This window comes from Mauremys reevesii, linkage group 5 (assembly GCF_016161935.1).
Source record: "Mauremys reevesii isolate NIE-2019 linkage group 5, ASM1616193v1, whole genome shotgun sequence".
NCBI lineage: Eukaryota > Metazoa > Chordata > Testudines > Geoemydidae > Mauremys > Mauremys reevesii.
Window position 1 is genome coordinate 40,070,952 of NC_052627.1, and position 23,841 is coordinate 40,094,792.

At 42.5% G+C, this 23,841-nt stretch overlaps 2 protein-coding genes across 2 annotated transcripts; one reads left to right on the plus strand and one right to left on the minus strand.

The window, feature by feature from the left end:
• Positions 1 to 8,748: 8,748 nt before the first annotated feature.
• Positions 8,749 to 14,781, plus strand: RPL7L1 (ribosomal protein L7 like 1). The gene is made up of 7 exons (XM_039540858.1): positions 8,749 to 8,966; positions 9,251 to 9,359; positions 11,669 to 11,832; positions 12,032 to 12,169; positions 12,461 to 12,570; positions 13,222 to 13,434; positions 13,826 to 14,781. The coding sequence occupies exons 1-6, from the start codon at positions 8,797 to 8,799 to the stop codon at positions 13,428 to 13,430; spliced, it is 900 nt and encodes a 299-aa protein (XP_039396792.1). The 5' UTR covers positions 8,749 to 8,796; the 3' UTR covers positions 13,431 to 13,434; positions 13,826 to 14,781.
• A 4,230-nt stretch (positions 14,782 to 19,011) lies between these two features.
• Positions 19,012 to 23,821, minus strand: MAD2L1 (mitotic arrest deficient 2 like 1). Its single transcript, XM_039540859.1, has 5 exons — positions 23,404 to 23,821; positions 22,773 to 22,919; positions 21,811 to 21,931; positions 20,977 to 21,080; positions 19,012 to 19,999 (listed from the first exon to the last, which is right to left on the minus strand). The coding sequence occupies exons 1-5, from the start codon at positions 23,474 to 23,476 to the stop codon at positions 19,827 to 19,829; spliced, it is 618 nt and encodes a 205-aa protein (XP_039396793.1). The 5' UTR covers positions 23,477 to 23,821; the 3' UTR covers positions 19,012 to 19,826.
• Positions 23,822 to 23,841: the final 20 nt, after the last annotated feature.

Below are 23,841 nucleotides of genomic sequence, written 5' to 3' on the forward strand. Positions count from 1 at the left end.
TTAGTAATTGTGTGTGTGTGTGTGTGTTTATATACACACACACAATTACTAATCAAAATTATATATATTTATATATATATATATCACTGCTTTATTAGATGGTGCTTCTTTATGGACTAATGTATCAAAGTTCTATTGGTAATAGGTGATTACTATACTTGCAGTGTTTGGGACTGTGAGGATTTCCAAATTTCACTTGATCTGGATTTCACTTTGGGTGTCAAGTGTGTATTTTTGGACCATTTAAATGGATTCTTGTTTTTGACTGTATTGTACTCTCCACTATCTTTTCTATTTTGTTTTTTCACTTTTTAAATTCCTCTTTCTGTCCCCCTCATGTTACCCTCCCATGCTGGGAATTCCCTTCACACTCCTGGGAAGTGACATCCTACCCCTGGATTATATAACTTTTGCTGTTTTGATATGCAAGAACTATATGCTGCTCAGGAAAATTAGCAATTTCTCATTTATTCATAAAACCACTTTGTATTTTATCCGGTATATTTTAACAATGAAGGATCTGATAATTACATGTGTCTCTTGGAATAGAAAGGGTGCTAATAGCCCTATTTAAAGAAAAAAAATATATAGTCAATTTGATTTAAAAAGAGAGTATTGACATTGGCATGCTCCAGGAGACACATCTAACAGAACTTGAAGCTTGTAAACTGAATAGAGATTGGGTCGGCCTCTCAGTGTCTAGCTGCTTTAATTCTAAAGCGAGGAGCATTGTTATACTGATACATAAAAAGTTGAATGTTAATATTCTGAGCACAAGGTCTGACAATGAGGGCAGATTTACTATCCTCGGAGCTGAAATGGGCAATTCTGTAATCATCTTTGCCAATCTTTACATGCTCAACCATGACGATCTCAATATTTTCACTTTTTTTTTTTTAATCAGTATAAATGGCATGGGCCATCATGCTATTATTATAGCTGGAAACTTTAAAAAAACTGTAGACCAAGTCCTTGATAAATCTGTATCTCCATATAAAACACAAATACTCATCAGGTATTTCATACATATATAGCTGATTTAGGCTTACAAAATGTGTGGAAATTGAATAATCCTATGGCTAGAGACTAGAGTCTCCCCCCCGCCCCCAGCTTATTCAACATATTCAAGATTGGATTATTTCTTATGTCACAAAACTGGATCAATTCTGTCACTGATTGTGGCATTGGTACTATTGTTATATCTGACCAGGCTCCTATGCATGTGTCTTTTATGCCTCAAGGGTATGCACCCCTAACTAAAATGCTATTTGATACATCATTTGTTAACTCTGTCCAGCAGGAGTTAGAACTTTTATTTAAAACAAATGCATGACTGCCTCATCAATTGTCACACTTTGGAAAGCCTTGAAAGCATTCATCAGAGGCCAAATCATCTCTTAATGCCATTTTTAAAAAGAAATGTGGAGAACATAGAGTTGATACCCTTATGAAGGAAATTAAGGCTGTTGATGTAGTCTGTGCGTCTGCCCCCTCTCCAGAGAAACTCAGACCCCCTCATAGATCTAAGATATGAAATCAGCAAACTTCTGTCCCAAAAGGCTGAGTTTGCTTTATTTTGTTTGAAGCAAAACTACTGGGAATCTGGTGAGAGAGCTGGCAAGCAGTTGGCATAGAGATTTAAGCAAAAGGCTAACAGAAATAAGATTGCTTTTAGTCATGATAGTAGCAATACATTATATACAATAAACAATTTCAACAATTTTATTCAAAACTATATTTAGCCGAAAAGGGAACTAGTAAAGATGCCCTAGATAACAGATCTCTGACTCTCAGAAGGAATTTTTAGATATCCCTCTAGAAATCATGAAACTGACTCAGGCTACACAAGAAATGAAGGTCAGAAAGACTCCTCACACAGATGGGTTCCCAAATGAATTTTACAAGACGTTCTCTGAAATTTTACTACCCATATTATTGAATATGTTCAATGAAGCCAAGAATGAGCAAACTCTCCCGCCTACGCTAAGAGCAGCTATAATTTCAGATATTTCTAAACTGTTAAAGATCTTGGATTATGTTGTAATTACAGTCCACATTCTTTAATCAATTGTGACATTAGGTTTTAGCTGAAACTCTTGCTGTGCAATTGGACAAAGTTCTCCTATGTTGTACACATAAATCAGGTAGGCTTCCTTCATAACAAACATGGCTCAGATAATTTGCATTAACTGATTTATATTATTGTATTTGTATTATTGATTATATATTATTCACAAGATTCTAGCTGTAATTTCTTTAGATGCCAAAAAGACCTTTCACCATGTGTTAGCAAAATTTGGATTTAGTAACCAATTTATTGCTTGATTAAGCTTTTATACTCTAACCAGACTTCCAGGGTAGTATCAGGGTAAATCAGAAATCTTAGGCATTATTAAATACGCTCACAAAGGCCTTTTCTTAAATTGGGACTTTCAATAGCAATCCACTTATATGAAATATTTAGGAATATTGGTTCCCAAAAATATTCACGACATCCCTAAGATGAATATAGAACTAATTATTCCCCAGGTGGCTAATGAATTGGGAAGATGGAGTTTGTTAAACCCTTAGTTTGTGGAGTAAAATTAATATACTGAAAATGAACGCCCTTCCCAGAATTTTGTATGCCCTGAAAGGTATCCCTACTTCTATTCCTCAAACTTATTTTAAGAAAATCAATAATATTTTCAGAACTTTCCTTTGGGATGCAGGTCAGAAACTGAGACTGGCTCTGAGCAAATTACAGCTCCCCTGATCTCTGAGATGATTTTGTTTTCCCAACTTGGGAAATTATCATATCTCCCTTTTGTTAAGACAGGCATCTTTGTGGATGTTAGATATGAGCACATAGATCTGAGTCTGGGTCCAGACTGAATAAGAATATACCCTCTCACCCTTTCAGGCATTGTAGGGTCAAATTATTACAGATTTGATGGCTCCAGCGCTCCCACAATAATGGCTGCGAGGCAAGTGTGGTGAAACTTGACTAAAAAATTCTGCATCCATCCAGTCTTCCATGCAGAGGCAGTCCTGTGGAGCAATCCTAGTCTTAAAATCAGTGACAAAACCTTGATGTGGAGAGATTGGACAGACAGAGGAATTATGACTGTGTGGTAGCTAACTGATGATACATTTAAACCATTTGTAGATCTTCAGCAACAATTTGGCTCGCCCTGCTCTGGGGCATGCAAATATCTCCAGTTAAAGTATTTACTTAAAAATATATTTGGATTGGATGCATTGGGAGCTCAAGAACCTCCAGAACTTTTATTATTTTGAAGGAAACTTCCTGGATTTTCTTAGCCAGTGGTATCCTTTTATGATTTTCTGGCCCAAAAAACTTGCCCAAAGATTGGTAATTTGAGAGTTTCTTGGAATAGAGTTTTGGATACACAACTATCTCCGACCCAATGAAATACAATTGTGTCTAATGTTAAAAAAGCAGCTATAGACCAGGGGATGTGGCTTATTTACCAAAAGACACTTTTTTGAATATACTGATCCGCACATAGGTTAATGGTAAATGGGCCTCATAAATGCTGACCCCTGTTGGAAATGTGTTTGGGAGTGCCCTTGTATTGAGATTTTCTGGTATGAGCTGGGTCAAAGGACTAATTGGATATTGGATACTAAGTTGGAGCCCTCCCTCTTAAATTCCATTCTTGGATATATTCCTGATACCTGGAGATTACTTAGTAACAAGGCTGCATGGTTCTAATGTGTAGTGTTGGTCGCTAAAAGATTAATCCTGCAAAAATGGAAAAGTCAATCCCCATCCAATATTGATGACTGGCTGAGTAATATGGCTGACCTCAGCTAACAAATGACTTGCATTCTGAAGAAAGGGAATGCCTGAAAAATTCAAAGCAATTTGAGCTGACATTTTAGAGGTTTATGATTAAAACACACCTTAAAGATAGATATGTTAAAGGTAATAATTGGAGATATACCAATCTCCTAGAACTGAAAGGGACCTTGAAAGGTCATTGAGTCCAGCCCCCTGCCTTCACTAGCAGGACCAAGTACTGATTTTGCCCCAGATCCCTAAGTGGCTATCTCAAGAATTGAACTCACAACCCTGGGTTTAGGAGGCCAATGCTCAAACCACTGAGCTATTCCTCCCCTCCCTTTATCTTAACCTTCTTTATTTATTTTGTGTATTATGATGAATCTGGCATTTTGGCATATGTGGTATTTATATTAATTTGGAAAAATTAATAAAAATTATAAATAATAAAAAATCAGTGTGCTTTTGCTATATATTGCTTTACTACATATACTTTCTTAAACTATAATTAAATGCAATAGACCAAAACTATTAGAACACAAGCTTCTGTCACCCTAATTTCAGCTTAATAAGCATAAAAAATGGAAACTAGATTTAGTTTAGGATTAAGGAGTGGGATTTATGAGGAAATTGAGATTACACTTCTTTACACTGCAGAAAAAAAGATGATTGATTAAAACTAAGGGCTGAAAATAACACAGTGGAAACAGTGGCTTTTTACACAGCCCAAATAAAAAGAATTTGGCTCATAATTAGAAGTAAAAGGACAGGACCTTTAGCAAAGATATAATCAAACTTTTCTTTGAAGTGGAAAAGGGAAAAAATGGAATGGTACATGAGGCAAGTCTGCATATGCAGAAGTCATGCATATTACTCAAAAAACAGTTGCCTTAAATGTAGAATGGTGGATTATGATCTTGTTTTCAATCATATTCATATGGCTCCCTCTTAAATCACAGTGGTGACTGCAATGCCAGCAGAGCACTGGCCACAGCAAGGACAATCGCATATCATGTGCCGCTGCATTGCCCATAATATTAAAGCTGAACATTGGGATCATGGAAATTGTCCAGGGCATCCCCACCCTCGCACCAAGGCATGCATATTTCAGCCACAATACAAGTACTGGAGCTAGTATCAGTTTCCTGTCCCTCCACAGTAGGCCCAATGGTGGGGAAACACTGTGAAATATCCCTGTAATGCTGATGATCAGGGCAGTGGTACTTGATTTAAGGACATGAAGCTTCAATCCCCATAAATTAGTGGTTGACCAAAAAGTGGTAAATGTAATAGATTTGGATTTTGGTACAGTATTTGATACACCTCACTAAATCCTGATCTCAACATAAATTTAAATTATCTTGCTTATGAACACTTATCACATGGACTGAGAATAAATAGAATGACCTTAAATCACAAGTAATTACTAAAAGGCAAAAGTAATAAGTTGGAGGGAGGTGTTTGGGCATGTCATCAACAGCCATGTCATGTGTCAGGGGAGGCTAGAAGACCAATTAGCAGATGGGGATAGGAAAGGTTACACAGGCCTGAACAGAGAGGTCAAGCTGAGTAAGCATGGTGACCTATTTACACTAACTCTCCAAACCTTTTCACCCATTCCTACTTGTTGAACCAAGTATACATTATTTTAAAATATTTTACAAATGATGTTATAAATCACTTGTAAAAGGGGGAGGAGGGCATCTAAAGGGCTGCATCTCACTCACACCGATAGTCTTATGGAAAGCAATGGGACTACTTGCATGATAAGGACTAGTTAAATGGCTAAGGGTTGCAGGATATGATTCAAAATTATTTATACATTATAATGTGTTAGAAAAAGCAATTCATATTTATTCATTGCAGACAGTATTACTTACATCATAGCATCTTCCCAGTAACCCAGAAAGTGTTCCTTTAGCCTGGGCGAGAGCAGAATGGAGTATATCTCCATTCTTACATTCTCTTTGCATTTTCCATTTATGGTACAGTACATTCATCTTTATTGGTCAAAGCTGAAGAGACAGATCTATCACAGGAATAATAAGCTGACCAAAAATATGACACAAAAAGTGATAAATTCAGACATTCCTATTAAGAATATATTAGAATCAGTATCCTGCTCTTACAACCATTGCCAGCAGTGAGTCAGATTCTCATATCTCTTACGCTGAGTGGCATCATCCTCTGTGAGTAGCCTCATTGACATAAAGTGTCGCTGCTTTGCACTCTGCACACATCTTGGGCCTAAGCTAGCAGCTCTTAATCAAGTAAGTACTTCCACTGAATTCTGGGTTGCAGTCACTGAGCCTTTATTCAGAAGTAAGTCATTTACTCATTTAGGAAACATTGTTTCACATTGTGTTGTCCTTTAGGATTCATTTTTTCCTTCAGTTTTTCCCAGGTTAATTATTGTTAGCCATTAAAAATGTTAAAAGGGCATCTGTTACAGTTAGAAGTTCCTTGATGTCAATTAGCAGAAGCTAAAGAAAATATTCAGAAGTGCTTCAGGAAGTCAAGTTTTCCTGTTCACTGTCTGTAAAATGATATCCCTAAAGTCTCTAGTGCTACACTCTGAAACAGAATTCATTATTTCCTTTTAGAAAGTTAGTGGCCCATGAATGGAACATGTTGAACCTCACAGAATGAGGTTAAAGAATCTACTAACACGGAGCTCCAAATGTTAACTTGGTATAGTAAGAGAGGGACTGTAAGGGAAATATAAGAATAGAAGAACACTTTAATTTACACCCAGCAGAGTGAGATACTTAATGTGATTAACATTCTGGGATGGAAACTAATGTTCATCTAACACATCTGTACTTGTCAGGAAAAGAAAGGTGCCAAAAAAAAAAATCTTCATTCTGTTCTAATCCTCTGTTCAGTTAAGTGAAAGGGTGCAGTCAGCTGAATAATTGAGCAATTAATTCATGGCAAGAGGTTAACACTATAGGCTGTTGAAGGGGAGACTTGTTGACAGTCTATAAGTACCTATATGGGGAACAAATATTTGATAATGAGCTCTTTTATCCAGCAGAGAAAGGTATAACACGATAAAATGGCTGGAAGTTGAAGCTAGACAAATTCAGACTGGAAATAAAGTGTACATTTTTAACAGTGAGGGTAATTAATCATTGGAACAACTTACCAAGGGTTGTGCTGGATTCTCCATCACTGCAATTTTTATATAAAGATTGGATGTTTTTTCTAAAATATATGCTGTAGGAATAATTTGGGGGAAGCTCTATGGCATGAGTTACACAGGAAGTCAGACTATCAGCAGTTTTCAACCTTTTTTCATTTGCAGACCCCTAAAATTTTTGAATGGAGGTGCGGATGCCTTTGGAAATCTTAGACATGATCTTCGGACCCTCTGAAGTCCAGGGACACACACTGAAAACCACTGTTCTATGGTAACACAACCTTTTGCGGATCCTTTTGACATAGTCAGCACACCCCCAGTGGTCTGCGGACCACAGGTTGAAAACCACTGGACTAGATGATCACAATGGTCCATTCTGGCCTTGGAATCTATGAACTTATAATGCTTGTTGTATTGTATGTACAATTATCTTTTTGTTAAAAGATAATAGCAATATTCATAAATTAGCAAGAAGCATTTGTAAATATGGCTGCCTCTTACAGAAAAAGAAAAGTGATTTTGTTTGGGTATTATAGCTGCAATATCACACAAGCTAGCATCACGATTCAAAGGTAGGTGTAATACCTGTAATGATATTAACTTTCAACTTGTGCTTGAAAATTATTAGATTTCAAGTTCTTGGTGTCTATCATACTGCAATTAGATAGGGTGCCCCAAAGGACTTTGATTATATGATATGCAGTGTTATTGTAGTCATGTCAGTCCCAGAATATTAAAGACAAGGTGTGTGAGGTAATAACTTTTATTGGACTAACGCCTGTTGGTGAAAGAGACACCAATAAAAGTTGGTCCAATAAGAGATTATCACCCACCTTGTTTCTTTGATTATATGATGCAGAGAGATGCTTCTTTATTTTTTCCATGGTTTGGAAAGTAAAAAGGACAAGGAACTCACATTTGTATTTTAACAGTAGCACCTAATGATGCCAATAAGAGAGCCCCAGGCTGCTTGGTGCTGTACAAACACATAGACACATAGCCTCTGCCCTGAATAACTTATTGTTAATATAATTGTTACATTATTCCAGGCATATGCATCACTCTTTTGTGGAGTCACCAGCATGCAGGAGTACCAAACCTTGACTGGTAGTGTGCAGATCACCCCTTGGCTGAGACAGGCATTGTAGGTACTTCAGGTACTAAGGCTGTGTGGTTCCCAAAAAACACCCTTCCCCAATTGTTTCCTATACTCCTCCTCACAATATTTGGTGCTTTTCTTAAAGCCCCAGCTCCTGGGAAGCATGTGATTAGGTAAGAATCTCAGCTTTCATTTTTTTAAATTAAGTTTCTATCCCTTGTTGTTGTGAAAAAAGCTTGAAATTGTGACCCAAGTGAATCTTAAAGTCTCCAAAACAGACGGTAAATAAAAATAATGTCTTATGTTGTTAAAATGTCATGATTTTTAAGCCAATTGCATGATTATTGAAGGGGCTGACGTTCCTGTCGGAATGCCTACACTACTGTCTGCAATTGCCTTACAAATCTCACAGAACTTTTTCCTCTTAGCTACTTGTATCCCTCCTGAGCAGGAGGGGAGTAGCAGCTGATGCATGGGTTGACACCTGGAAGGACCGGTCCTGTAGGGTTCCAGGCATCTTAAGGGCAGTAGTTCAGCCTTCTCGGGCTGCACTTTCTCCTCCATAGGAGATCACCAAGTCTCACGATTGTTTTATCCCAGCCCCATGCTCGCTGGTGTTGTTTCTGAAGCCCAGCGCCGCTCCAGCTGCACGCGGAGCCCCAGCGCGAGGCGGAGGGCGGAACGCGTCCCCCAGCTCTTCTTAACCTCGGCAGGAAACCCCCCCGCTCCCCGGCCCGCAGTCACAGCCACACCATAGAGACGGCGTCTATGCTTTCAGGGGAGCTAGAGAGGCCGCTGGCGGCGGTGCACGGACGCATGCGCAGTGATGGCGGCTCCTCTCTGGGTGTACGGCGCGGTGCTCGTTGGCAACGCAGCCGCATGCGCACTAGTGGCGTGACGCCAGACTCCGGCGCAGGAGGCACCATGGCGGAGCCGGAGTGAGTGGTTAATTTGCGAGCGGGGGCTGGCAGGGAGGATCCGTTTCCATCCCCGGGGAGGGCGGCCCCTGGGAGCGGGAGGGCCCCGGAGCGCTACCGAGAAGGGGGGGGGGACGCACGTGCGCGGTGGGTCCCCGCGGGCGGGAGCGGGGCAGGCGGTCCCGTAGCTCCCCGGCCCGGCGCGGCGGGAGGGGCCCGTGGCTTGGGAAGCGCTGAGCCGGACTCGCCTGCCCGCCCGGTCCGGCGCGGTGACGGGTCTCGCCTGCCGTGTTCTCTTGCGCTAGGCCCAGAAGGAAGATCCCCCTGGTGCCGGAGAACTTGCTGAAGAAGCGGAAGGCGTATCAGGCCCTCAAGGCCACCCAGGCAAAGCAGGCGCTGTTGGAAAAGAGGAAGGTAGGAGCCCTGTGCCTGCAGGCACCCTGCGCTCTCCCCGGGGCCGGCCGGGCGGGAGCAGCTGCGCCTTTTCTCGTGCCTCTGCAGCTCGTCCCTGAGGTGGAGGCTACTAAAGCACATTCCCCGTGCGAGGCGGGGGCGGCACTTCTATGGGTTATTGCCTATGGAAAAGGCTCCGAGCGTTTGTGTAGTTTAGTAGTTGGGGGGTGGGGTTGCAGTGGAGGGGTGTAGATGTGGGAAGAGGCACCGTTTCTAACGCACAGGATATGGGATTGCTGTAAGGGAGCCGGGGATGGCTCTTGTAATTGCTATATGTATCTGTGGCCTGGGGATTTTATGTGTAGTTTACCTAGTTGTAGTACCAAGCTGAATTGCCAGCCAAAACCTGTCTACACTGGACAAAGAAGTGTTGCAGAAAACATGTTTGGTTCCCAGATTGTGGTTTATGGACTAGTTACTTGTGGTCTGTAGAGAACTCACAAGTTGCACAGAAGCCCCACCCCTCTAAGGGACTTAGGCTCCTAAATCTGGGCCAAATGAAGGTGCTTATCTCTGCTCAGGATTAGCAGTCATGATCTCTCCTGGAGTTACATGCCTAAGCAATCATTTCTCAAGGAAAAACAGAGTAGGGAGTAATATTTTTTTCTTCCGCGCCCCCATGCCCAGTAGCTAGAGCACTTGCCCAGGATGTGGGAAATCCAGGGTTAGTACCTCAGGCTATGGCTACACTTGCACTTCAAAGCGCTGCCGCGGCAAGCGCTTGGAAGCGCTAAGTGTAGTCAAAGCGCCAGCGCTGTCCGTACTCCACCTCCCTGTGGGGAATAAAGTACAGCGCGGCTTTGATCACACTGGCGCTTTGCAGCGCCGCAATTTGCAGCGCTGGAGAGGGTGTGTTTTCACACCCTGCTGCAGCGCTGCAAATTTGCAAGTGTAGCCATGGCCTTTGTCTGCCTGATTTGGGTCAGGGATTTGAACTCCAGATCTCTCATCTTCCAAGTGAGTGCCATAATCTCCAGCTAGTGGGTTTTCTGGAGTGGCTATCTCAGTCTCTTCTGTTGAAGCTGTTCTTACTTTGTATGAAATAATTATTTAATTGGGACAGAGAATGAGTAATTGATTAGAGCAGTGGTTTTCAAACTTTTTTTCTGGTGACACAGTGGAAGAAAAATTTTGATGCCCGTGACGGAGGGGCATGGGTGGGGAGGGGCGCTCAGAGCTGGGGAAGAGGGTTGGGGAACAGGCTTGCCTCGGGCGGCTCCCGGTCAGCGGTGGTGCTAAGGCAGGCTTCAGGCCTGTCCTGGCACCACGGAATACGCTGCGCCCTGGAAGTGGCCAGCAGCAGGTCCGGCTCCTAGGCGGAGATGTGCAAGTAGCTCTGTGTGGCTCTTGCCTGCAGGCACTGGGCCCTTCCCTCCCAGCGGAGCCACGGGGTGGGTGCAGCTCGCAGAGCCCCATGCCCCCACACTGCCTACGAGCCGGACCTGCTGCTGGCCACTTCCGTGGTGCAGCGTGGTGTCAGAACAGGTAGGAACTAGCCTGCCTTAGCCGGGCAGCACCACTAACGGGACTTTTAACGGCCTGGGCAGTGGTGCTGACCAGAGCCGCTGTGACCTTGTACTGGGTTGTGACCTGCAGTTTGAAAACCGCTGGATTAGAGCACTAACTTGTGAGCGGGACATGCTCCATAGCAGGGATTTGAACCTAGGACTCCTACATTCCATATGAGCTCAAGGTTATTGGGGACCACCACATCTTGCTTCTCCATTTTTGGTGTGTGATCTAGCCCCCAAAATCAGAACCAGGGATTTTGGACATTTCCACTATGTTTGTTTTTTTTTTTTGACTGAAATAACTTGCCAAAATCAGCACAAATTTGTGAAATGTTTTGGTCAATCCAAATATGCATTTTTCAATGGAAAAAAGGTTTTTGGCTTTTTGGATTGTTGCTGACCTATGGCTTTCCATGGGTTGGTCTTGCAGTATATTTAGCTGTGGAGCCCTGTTCACTTCAGGCTGCACAGGGTTCCATTTAGTTTCTCAGTCATGCTTAGCTGCATTGCTGACCGATTGAGTGTTCAGGTATATGTTCTGCACTTCTTCATATACATTTTCCTAATTTGCTCAGGTAAAAGGTTCAGTAGGCTGGCTCCTCATGAATTGTAGCTAATGACTAGGTCTGTACTGGGCTGCAAGGCCGGCCCGCAAATGGAGGACACAGAAGGCCGGCCCGCGGCCGCAAGAGGCCGGCCCGCGGGGGGGCATCTACACCTTCTGATAGAGCTGATCATCTCCCATCTTTCTGTATTTAGCACCAGAAGGGGAAGCAGATACAGTTCAAACGTATTGAGACATTTCTTCGAGATTCACGGCGCAAACATAGAGATGATGTCCGGCTGAAGCGCATGGAACAGAAGCCTGGCCAAATGGTTCTACCTCAGGGCCCCAAGTTGGCCTTTGTTGTACGGATTGCAGAGTAAGGAACTTCTTCTTTTATACCATCTCCTTCCTTTTGCTGGTTTCCTCTGTACTTGCCCGGGCTCATTTCCTGGTCTACACCTGCTGCAGTGGAAAGGAAAAGGTGGGGGTTATCAAGATACAGCCCCCTGCAAGTGATCGTGGGGTGATGCCTGCGTGGGAGAAGTACACTTACCAGTGTGTTTTCTCTAATTCAGGATTAAAGGGGTGAGCCTAAGGGTGCGGAGGGTGATACAGATGCTGCGGTTGAGGAAGATTTTCAGCGGCACATTCATTAAACTGACTCCATCCTCACTGAAGATGCTGCGCACTGTGGAGCCCTATGTAGCATGGGGGTGAGTAATCCTCTGATTTTCAGAATACAGTGGTAAACTGTAAATATTATTCATAGTGGCTTTTTTATGTAGTTATTTTCCTCTTGGTTAGTTAACTCTTTCAATTCAGTTCTCAACTTTGGTACCTTGATATCTAAAAAAGGTGTTGGGACCCTTTTCTCTAAATATGCTTCAAATACTAGCACTACTTATTCTGTGGCATGACAGTGGTGTAGAAGAGCCCCTTGGTTAACTCTCTGCTGCACTGTTAATACCTCCCGCAGTAACAACCAGGTATTTGATTTTCTACAGACATCCCAATCTGAAATCTGTACGAGAGCTCATCCTGAAACGAGGTCAAGCAAAGATCAACAAGAAGAGGGTTCCTTTGACAGACAACACTCTGATAGAGGAGCATCTAGGTGAGGAAGAGGACCTAAAAGCAGTGAACTGAGGGAAGTGGGGACTAGTTTTCCCTCTAATTTTTCTACCTGTATGAAGAATGAATTTTGTTACATGCACCAATATGGAGGCGATGTGTGACACACGACCTTCATATTGGTGTACATAATAAAATTAATGTGGCGGGGATGGGGCCGAGGGGTTCTGAGTGTGGGAGAGGCTCAGGGCTGGGGCACAAGGTTGGGGTGCAGGGGTGTGAGGGCTCTGGAGTGAGAGGACTCTCCCCAGCTCTCTCTCCCCACTGCAGCTCTGGGGCTGGGGCTGCAAGATAGGTGCCCCTTTCCTGGCACCAGAAGGGGTGCCCTGGCCGCAGCAGGGCTGGGCTGCCCCAGCCACGGCAGGTTGGGGCCTGGGGGAGGGGTGCCCCTTCCCCAGCTGGTCCCCGGGAGGGTTCATTGAGCACCTGCATGGTGCTAAATAGGCTGCTGTGCAGCTTACATGGAACTTAGGTTTGGGTCTGTGACTTAAATGGTTTGTGATATATGGGGAGACTGCGACTCATTGAGAGAAGATGGAAATATTTGTGTGGAAATGTGAGGGTAGACTGGTGAGGTGCAGAAGGATTTTATAGTTGTGCATCTCCTTATTTATTTATGCCCTTCCTCCCGCAGGGAAGTTTGATGTTATTTGCCTGGAAGATCTTATTCATGAAATTTATTCAGCTGGGAAGCATTTCCGAGAAATCACTAACTTCTTATGGCCATTTCATCTCTCTGTTGCTCGCCATGCTGCACGTAATAAAGTGGGTTTCGTCAAGGAGATAGGTGAACCTGGGTACCGAGGCGAGGGAATCAACAAGCTCATACGTCAGCTGAACTAGTCAGGTGAGGAGTGGTTATTTCCTTCATGTACCAGAGTGTTGATGGCTGTGGGTTCTGCAAATTATTCATACCATCTATTTCTTAAAAATATCGTGCACTGGCCTCATACTTGATTGTACAGAAATGACTGTCAGAGCAGTGGGAAATTGGAGCTCTTGGAGTGAAAAGCTAGCAGCTTGTCAATGTAGAGATATTTAGATTGCATGCAAAGCACTTACAACTCTTCTGGGTACCCTATAAATAAGACAGCACTGGATTGATATTTCTTAGGTTTGCCACTGTATTTTCCTTTAGACATCAGCAGTCTCACTGAACTCTTCCTTAGAAGCCAGTACTTTTTGTACTTGTGATGCTCTTAACAAAGCTGATATCTCTCTTCCTTCTTGTCATCTAGGGTCCATATAAGGATTTTAGGTTTTTGTCTCCTGCTGCAAGCTGTACGTTTGTTCTCGCAGACTGTTGGAACTGAGCAATGTGACATTACATCTCCTATCTGCTAACTTCTTCTGCCTTCAAGGAAATATCATGCATGAAGGAGATGGATTTAGTACTGTTCCTTCTCCAGGAAGAAGTCAAATTGCTATCAAATGTGAGCAAAAAGTGACTTGAACTTGCGGGGAGCAGAGCTTCCCTGTACATCTGATGAAACACATCACTAAAACAAATTTTTACTATTGTTGGTTTTATACCATCTTTCTTTTGAAGGATCTGTCCTTTGGAATGAACTTGTACCTGCAAACAAGGGGTTTGGAAGATGGGGGTTCCTTTGCCATTATTTAATCCTTCATTGCAGCTGACTTGTGCCTAAGGATCTTGTGATTCAGCCCTCCCAAACTGAATCAGTTTGTCTCTAGTGATGCTGCACTTTCCTCCAGTTACCAATTTCCCTTAGTATCACAATCACAGTCGCCTGGTAAGAAGTTTATCCTTCCTGATGCACAGTTAAGGCTGAGAAGTGTATTGTAAATACATCCCTCAGTTGCTGTTGCTGAGCAAGCTGCTAGCAGGAAAACTAATAGAGGTTCTATAATTTCTGAAATAACCAGACCATGTTTAGCCCACTGCAAAAGTGGTGATCTGCTGCTGCTGCTTGATCACATGATGCCTTTTAGATTCTTCTAAATCAGACTTTACAGGGACTCACCATTTCCAGGAAAGGAAATCTTATTTGACCTTTACCTCATTGATTAAAACTGTAAAGAAGTCTTTTCTTACTCAGTGACTTTCAAATAAATTATCAAACTCCGCTGTAATTTGAGGTTACTGTATGTTTAATAAATCAACAAGCAGGAGAGAGGAATTCAGGAGGGCAGTTTTCTTTAGTAAAACTGAGCTTCTGCCTGTACTGAACATGAGAATTGAATATCCTTAAACCTAACTAGTAGTGGCAGAAGAAATTGGAAAACGGTGCTCTGATTGCAGTATGAAACTAAGTGGGATTACACTGCTTGGAGAGGAGTACCTATGCTGTTTTGCAGTCATTTGCAAAGGAAGTGCTTCTGACCATGTCTTGCTGCTGCAGTTGCCATTTGGAAGGGAAGCAAATGATGGTGTTAAAGTGTGTGAAAAGAGGAGGGAAGAGACCGCTGCACTTCAGTAAAAATGACCTTTTCACATAACTTTGGGAACAAATATTAGGGTATGAATAGATTTGTCATAGGCTGAAAACGAAGTGATATTGGTAGTACATCTGTTTTCAATTCCTCTCAAAGTGGATGTGTTAATTTTTTCTCCCTCTAATAGAAAACAGTTCTTGTGCAGATTTTATTGAAGACTTGTATTGGGCAGTAAGTAATTCAACTCTTGGGTTTGACTTAAGTCTTGCAAGATCTTAGGGAACTGCATTGGTCAGTGTACACTAGACTCAGTAAGGAGAATTGTATTTTCTCCCATCTCTGACTTACTTTGTAGTCTTGGGTAATTTGGTGCCTCTCTGTGCCTCAGTTTCCCAATATGTAAAATGAGAACAATTATATTTGAGATATATGGATAAAAACACTGGAGTATTGCTATGGCTGCATAAGAACAAGTGAAGAAATTTGACCTTTTTTTTATGGTATGCTTTACTCCTATAATGCAGATTTCCTCTACTTGAAGTATTAAAGGTGACCTGTAAAGCTTTTGAATTTTTCTATTACTGTCATATAGCATGTAACTTTTTCAAAGACAAACTGTTGTTTTATTTCTTTTTCAACACATGACATAGGCCTTAGCCACTTGTAACTTCATTTTCTGTTAAATAGTTCCATCAGAAACCTCTTGGATGTGTTTAAATTAGTAAACTATAATGTTAACTGCTCTAAACTTGTCCACATGGGGAATTTGCATGAGTTTAACTTAAAATAGTTCTTAAATTGATGCAAATTCCTGGGTGGATGTGCTTTCACATTGAGTGGTTTATCAGTTTAGGATAAAACAAAATAAACCTGGTTTAAATCAGTGTCCATGCATCCTTTTTGCACTGATTTATCTACATTGATTTAAAATTATATCAGTTAAAGCATTGCAGCTTAGACATGCCCTTAGTCTGAGGCTTTTTGCCCCCTACCCTTGGGTCGAAGGCAGTAATGTATTAAAGAGTGAGACAGGGCAATGGTGTTTGCATCTGATTATTATGCAGACAGCAGTGATGAAAGCAGGGAGCTGAGCCTAAGAACCTCTGTCTTGGGATTCCCTAGGGCAAGTATTGAAGCTACTTTATTTTTAAATCATGAAAGCAGGGTGTTTGACAAAAATCAAGCAGAAGTGGATCTTCCTAGACCATGGATATTGTAAACTAAAGTGAACAAATGCAGAAAAGCTTTGCAAATCACCTTTAAGAGGTTATCTGGATTTTCCTTGGACTATAAAGTTTTCAGTAAAATTCTTAGTCTAGAGTAATGCATACTTATACCACACATGTAGAGAACTCCAACAGAGAAACCAAGCAAGAATCTGATTTTTTAGATCATATGTAATTAACAAAATATCTAACCCAGCATTCAGATTTTACTCTGTATTTCAATACAGCTTGATCCTCCATATTCTCAGCCACAGGTCAATCAATGGGACTCTGATTCAACCAGTGGGTCACTGCAGGCATAAATTCTCAATCTGGCTAATTTCCTAGTAGAAAAATATCATTTACATCTATGTATTTTTGAACATTGAAACATGACAGGATTTATCATGACTCAGTCACTTATATGAAGGAGAAAGAACTATTGTGAAAAGGAACTACCACAGCATCTAAAGAAGAGAGTAATTGTCAGCTGAGACAAGCTGAGCAAATTGAGTTTGGGTGTGCATGTGTGGGCCCTTATTTTTTGTCTCAAATGATAGAGCTTCTTTGTTTACAAACTGGGGGGTCTAGGTTTGAATCTTCCTGCAGTTACAGGGCACAGGAGATACACTCCCCAAGCATGACCAGCAGCTGCCAGAACCAACATGGATTAGGCTCCATCCACATGATACCTGGCTCTGGTCCCAGGCTCACCCTCCATACCTCCCCATCCAGGGCTTAATTTTTCCTGGGGCTTTTCACAGCAGCAGACTTACTAGCAAGCAAGTTTTTGTTTGTTTGTTTGTTTAAGAAAGCAACCAAAAAAGCAAAACAAACACAAGAACATGCAAAATACCTTGTGTTTCTATTCTGTTTGGACCAGGAAAGAATAGACCATTGTATATTTATTAGTCTGAAAACCCCCACATAAATAAATTACAATGATTTGGACATATGTGCATATTTTTGTTTTCCTAAAGTTAATTAAGAATTTTAGGTAAAATTGTCAGCGTGGCCACCACCAAGAGGTAGTGGCTGCACTCTGAGGCCATGTGGCTGGTTTTGTACCTCATCAACCCCTTGAGTCAGGGAGGGGGAGGGATGAGTAGTAACCCTACCTCTCTACTCCTATGTCTGTTTTTAAACACCCCCCCTGTAGTCAGCACAGTGTGGTCCAATGGCCAAGGTCTGTATATTGCCTCTCCCTGAGTGGGATAATGCCTAGCAGCCAGAGTCCATGCAGTGTGTCCCTAGGGCAGTGCAGCCCAATGGCCAGAGTTCATCTAACTCCCCCTCCCTGAGTGGGAAAGCGCAGCCTAGTGGCTGGGGTCCATGCTGCCCCCTTTTGAAGGCAAAATGGGGGTGAGGTAACTGGGGCTGCCACAGGGGCATAGTGGCCCCTAGTAAGGGGGCCCAGGCCCTGACAGTGGCAGAGCAGTCCACCATAGGGTCAGTGGGGAATCCAACTGAAACACACTGACCTCATAACCATGGGATGAACCACTCCCTTACCTTCACTGTGTCACTTCCTACCAGTTTTCCAACAGCAGTAGTTCATATGGCATCAGGGTTTCCAGGTTTCCCAGCACCAGACACTCCCTGGGGATCTGATAGCCACAAGCCTCTGGGTCCAGGTTTCTGGACCTTCAGCTCTTGTAGGCAAGGGCTGTAGCGGCTCCTGGGCTGTAGCCTCTGCCAAGCATCCTTCCTCCTTGGCAGCCAGCCCTGACTGAGCAGCTCTGTGGGCTTTTATACCGGTTGGAGCATGCCCAGCAGAGCCTTTGGGGGGGGGGGGGCTTCCTCTGCTAGGAGGGAAGGGATAACCCCCCACAGTACCAATGCAGGGCCAATCTACCCCATCACAGGCCACCAAAAAAAAAAATTTGTTGTGAGAACCCCTGGACTAAAGACAGCATCTTATAAGAGTCAGGCAACTTATAGGCAGAGCTGGTAGCTCTGCCCATAAAATGTATTTTGGCAATACACAGCTTATTTAAAAAAACAAAAACAAAAAAACCTTATTTTTCTGCAAACAGGTAATCAAGAATGACTGCATAAGCTTTTCCATTCTAAATTTTATCATTTACACTCACTTTTCATTTCACTTTCTGGACTGAAACCTCTTTAACTAAAGTTCTGGCTTTTTTAAAAATGAAGAGTTAAATCTAAGTTTAACAGCAAGAGATCTTTTCTTCAAAAGGGCCTTATTGCCAAAATGACTGGAAGTACAAAATGCTCTTCAATCAGAAGAGCTATTTAGCCTTCCTCTGAAGTTCTTATTAATCAGATTATTGCCTTGAAATTAGCACTCTACCCCCCAAAGTATGTTTGAGTGTTTTTCAGGTTGTAATATGCACAGTTGAAGAAAGTTACATATGCTCTTAACTGTTCAGACATTTTTTTTGGTGTAAGGTGTGCAGCTTTAAAGTTGTTCATGCAACTTTGTCATTTTCTAAGTCTGCTTAAAAGGGATAGTGTTGTGTTGAAATAGAAGCAGTTTCAGGTACTGCTTTTGCCTTTAAGTACCCTCACTCGATATTTGTATATAAAAACCTACACTGAGCAGGGGAATCTATACACCAAGTACCATTAAACAATCATTTTTTCTTATCCTGTGCACAAATCCTATAAGCCTATAGAATAAAGTCTCCTGCAATCTTCAGTTACAAAACTTAGACCAGGTGAAACAAGTAACAGAAGCTGTGATAGTGATGCTAAGCCTTTCTGAGGGAATAGTATTTGACTTGCACAAAAACTTAAGGACAGTGTCTAAGAAGCATGAAACTTGTAATTCACAGATACTGCACAAATGTAAAAAGTTTTCATTAAAGGTTTTAGAGCTTTATTCTATAAAACATGAATACAAAATAAGACAAATATTAACAAGAAAACGTTACCTACAGAGTAAAATGATACAAAGATTTTAGGTATAGGTCAGAGTACAAATCAATCATTCATTATATCCAGACCTTTCATTACACAGCGGAAAGGACTGATTTTATAATTTCTGCCCTAGAGCAGAGAGGTGGGAGGAACAGAGGAGACTTCAGTAGTGGATTAAGCCCAGGATCATCTTCATTAACATCACTATCCACCTAAATTGCGATCAAGAACAACCCCGATTTGTCAGAACCATTTTTTTTTAGCATAACAGTATATTTCTAGAAGTCTTTTAGTGTGCACCTCATATGTATTCGTTATGAGATCATACTGAAGATTAGGTAACAATTGCCATTTAAAGAGTATTCCAGAGCAATCGTAAATGTATTATCTCTAGGCATTCTTTCTAAGCCAGGTTTTAGAGGGGTTAAGTGTTTGATATTGCTTTTGGTGCTCCAATATAGAATGGATTTGGCATACTGTTCAGTATAAGAAGAAAATATGGCAGTGTCTTAAGTAGATCCTTTGTGTCTCATTAGAGTGACGATAATAGATCAACAAGGACTCAGCGCAGCATAGCGTGACGTGAACAAGAGAACTGCTTTTTTTTTTTGTTATTATTTTGATCCAAACTCCAGTAAGAGATACAGAAAAAAAACACCCACACAAAATACTGTTCAGGATGAAACTACAGTTCATAGTGTCAGCTTTACAAGAAGGCAGTTTATGGACACTGACCACATTATTCATTCCGTCAAGGAAAAGAATCCTTTTTGTAGGCCACCATGCTATTTACTTTGTGAATGGTGGTAGTGAAGGAACGAAGACGGACCTCTTCAGAGTTGGCAATAAACTGTGGTCCTGACTCTTCCCATTTTTCTGGCACTGCCAAATCTTTGTCTGTGTAAATGAGTAAGTCAAAGGCACCTGCAGGCAAGAGAGTTGTCAATAGTTATGTATACCTTTCAGATTATGCATTTGCATAACCTGATTCCAAACCATTGACCAAAAGCCCCCACAAAACCCAGCTCACATATATGCTACACATAGCCTCGCATACACGCCATGTATAGCCAAGTTAAAAACAGTGAGCTTTTTAAGTTTGAAGCATATTTTCAGACTAACAATTTTCAATCTTGTTTAGCCTCCTAAAAGATCACCTAAAAACACAACTGCAAGTAAGTGCTTACCTTTCAGTTTTTACTTCGTTTATGCAGTTCAGTAGTTCTATAGTATAACCAGGACATGTTGTACAAAAGTTACTTGTATGTTTGCAGTACCAGGGCTTAAATATCCACTTGAGCAATGACTTTATGAAAGTTAGTTCACAGCTATGCTCAAATAAACTAGTAGTTTGTTATTCTATAGTAATTTATTGGAGAACATTTCTGCTATACATAGTAGACAAACTTTTTTTTTTGCCAAATATGTATGCCTAAACTCAAAAGTTCAATAATTTTAATTCAGTAGCAGGGTTCATCTCTTTTTTGAAGAGGGTCACTTAAGCAGGAATAGCTTTACAAATACTTCAGTGGGAGGAAGAGAAAACATGTTTAGAACTATTAGCACATTTAAATAAATGCTTCTCAATTGAAGTTAGATTCCAGACCAGGAATAGCATATAGTTTTAGACTTACAGTATTCACGTTTAACTGTACTTCTTTGCAAAAGCAGACAACTCGCACATAGAATGTTATATAATTGCAGAATAGACATTAGGTCAGGTGTCATACTTAAATCCTTCATTTTGAAGTAGACTGTCATTTAAATCTACATAAGCAGTATACTCATAATTAGAAAGGTGGTAGTCTCATTCTGATTGAAGTTTCAGCTCAGGTTTAAGGTATTGTCTTCTACACAAAGTTTGTAGTGTTTCATTAGACGCAAAGGTCTGGAATACTCACAGGATGTTTCCAACAAAGGCAGAAATGTTACTGTGGCTGTTATTTGTCTGATAACAGATCGAATTTCCTCCTGGATAGCTTTCTGAGATTTCTCTCTTGGTACACTGCAGGAGAATAAGTTGTCGTCAATATAGGGGGAAAAATGAAGTTTCTGTTATGATGGAGAGGTAAATTTGGAGAAACTTCTCATTATTTATTGTATAGCAAGAACAATAACCGCATCTAAAGAGACATATTATCCCTCACTCAAGAAATGTAAGTCTCAATTACACTATTATATAGTAAAATACAAGATGGATGATCAAGGTTTGGAAAGCATAACCAAAAATGACTGTTTAAAGTTTCAGTTCATTGTTCTTCCATGAAGCCCCTCAATGCTTAAGGATACCAATCTCTGTCTTGATTTCCCTGTGATCTGGAGTTCATGGAGTAATACTGTTACCAAAGCAACTGCTTCTCAATATGAGAACTCAAGAAGTAGAACAGTGGTGAAAAAAACACACACCAAGGGAAATTTTTACCTTTTCTATGCAGCTCCTTTTAAAGTAAATAAGAGTTGCATATTCATCTGAGATTAATTTTTTTTTCCCCCATTTGATTTAGTGTGAAGCACACTAGTAGACTAAAAGCTACAAAATGCTGTCAAAGATAACCTGAGCTGGTGTGTTTTCCTTCTATAACTGAGTTTTTTTTTTTTTTAAAACGATTGACCCAGATTATTTTTTTGTGGAAGTTTATAAATACAAAACAAAGGCCTTTAATACTTGCATCTAATCAACTACTAGCAGTAGTCAACAGGAAGGGTTTATAACAGTGTAATTTTGACTATATTACCTCTCATCCTTTGCAGTCTTGTCACATTCAATGTCAAACTGCCACCTTTCAAGAACATCACCGCTTTCAATACTAGAGATTACCACCACCAGCCTCTGTACTAAACACTTGCATAACCAGTCTGAAAGAAGCAAGAGAAAAATAAATTTCCCCAAAGTCAGAAAATATAGATCATGTAGGAGAGTGAGTCTTCATTAACGCTACATTTACTATCTACACTAGTAATATCACTGTTTATGGAAAAGCAGTTAATATAGTCAAACTGAAGACTGCATAGCATACTAAAGTGACAAGCTTCAAGGTGTACATTCTCTCCAATACTAATAGCTAATCCAGAAATATAAAAACAATATGGTACAGAGAAATTGGCTATGTAAATGGGCACACTGAACAGACATGACTGGTGTGTGTACCTGATGGTATGGGCCCCTTTTGAGGGCCTGGAACACCAATTGCACATCCTCCTCTCTCCACTGTTGAAGAGCAGAGCTAATTTTGATTCCATTAGGAGTCCATCTAGAGGCTGCTGACCTGAATTCATGTTGGGCCAATGGTGCACCAGCACTGGGGTTCCCCTACTACAAGCTGAAACCACTAAGAGCTGAAATCACTAAAAGAGCTAAGCTTGCTGAGATCACTGAGTGCTGTGTTAAAAAAAAAATTAAAAAATTCACATTTGAGCTCTGAATGGTGAAGAGATTGAATACATTGCTCACATGAAGACTGGTCAGAATGTATAAGTGTTTGCTAGACTAAGGCTCTCCCTAAAAGAAAGAAATAGAATAGGTAACTATAAATAAAACAGCCTGTGTTGTCACAACATGAAACATCAGTTTATATGCAAGCCACACTCTAAAAACACGTCATGATTCTAAAGACTTATGCTAGGTGATGAATACATGGGAGTTAAAAGCTCATAAAATCGTGTGAGCTACCATCTAGGTGCATTTGAGCTGCGGTACCTTTTAGCTGTTCTACCACGTTGTTCAGGTAGTTTTTAAGTTCAGGATCTGTAGTTACCAGCAGAGTGAGCCCGTATTTCTGCACACGTGTGAAGGTCTCCGAGGGATAGATCCCACGCTGATATAAAATGCTGTTGATGCCATAAGCTGAAAGGCAGGTAGAGTGGCCTGGTCACTGGACTCTCCCAGCCGGCCCCCACGTGCAGCCACACACTCGGCGGCCCCTTCCCTCCGCCGCGTTACCGGGATGGGAAGGGAACAAAACTCCGCAGCCGCGAGTAGCTGGGCGGAGACGCAACTCCCAGGGCTCCCCGAGCGATGTCCGGGTCACCGCGCTGCCTCGGGCTCCATCCCCGGGGCAGCGCGCAGCCTGGAGCGCTGCAGGGACCCCCGGGCGGGGTCCATCACCCCCGGGGCACGGGGGCAGCCCGGGGCGCTGCAGGGACCCCCGGGCGGGGTCCATCACCCCCGGGGCACGGGGGCAGCCCGGGGCGCTGCAGGGACCCCCGGGCGGGGTCCATCACCCCCGGGGCACGGGGGCAGCCCGGGGCGCTGCAGGGACCCCCGGGCGGGGTCCATCACCCCCGGGGCATGGGGGCAGCCCCGCCTCCGCCCCTCCCCGCTCACTCACAGAAGAACTCGGCGACGATCTCGGCGCTGCCCCGCAGGGTGATGCCCTGCTCCCGGCTCTGCTGCTTGGCCATGGCGCAGACAGGCGGCGCCCGCAGTCCCCGACCCCGCCGCCGGCCCGTTCAAATCAGGCGCCTCCCCCTGCGCCGCCGCCACAAAAGCGCCTCATAGGCTCTCGCCAAACCGAGTCCCTTTAGCCGTCTCGCTGACGCATGCGCGTTGCCCGCTGACAACAGTTCCAGCACGCGCCGTCTCTCCCGGAACCTCCCTTCTTGCGCAGGCGCAATAACCTTTTCTGCTTCGGCGGGCCAGCCCGAGTTGCCAGCGTTGCCTGGCGGGGATTGGGGAGCTGCACGTTCTATCTGTTGCGGGGGCGGTTCCTCCGAACGCGCTGACCGGTGGGGTGGGCAGCTGCAGCGCGTGCCCTCCCCTGCGCCTG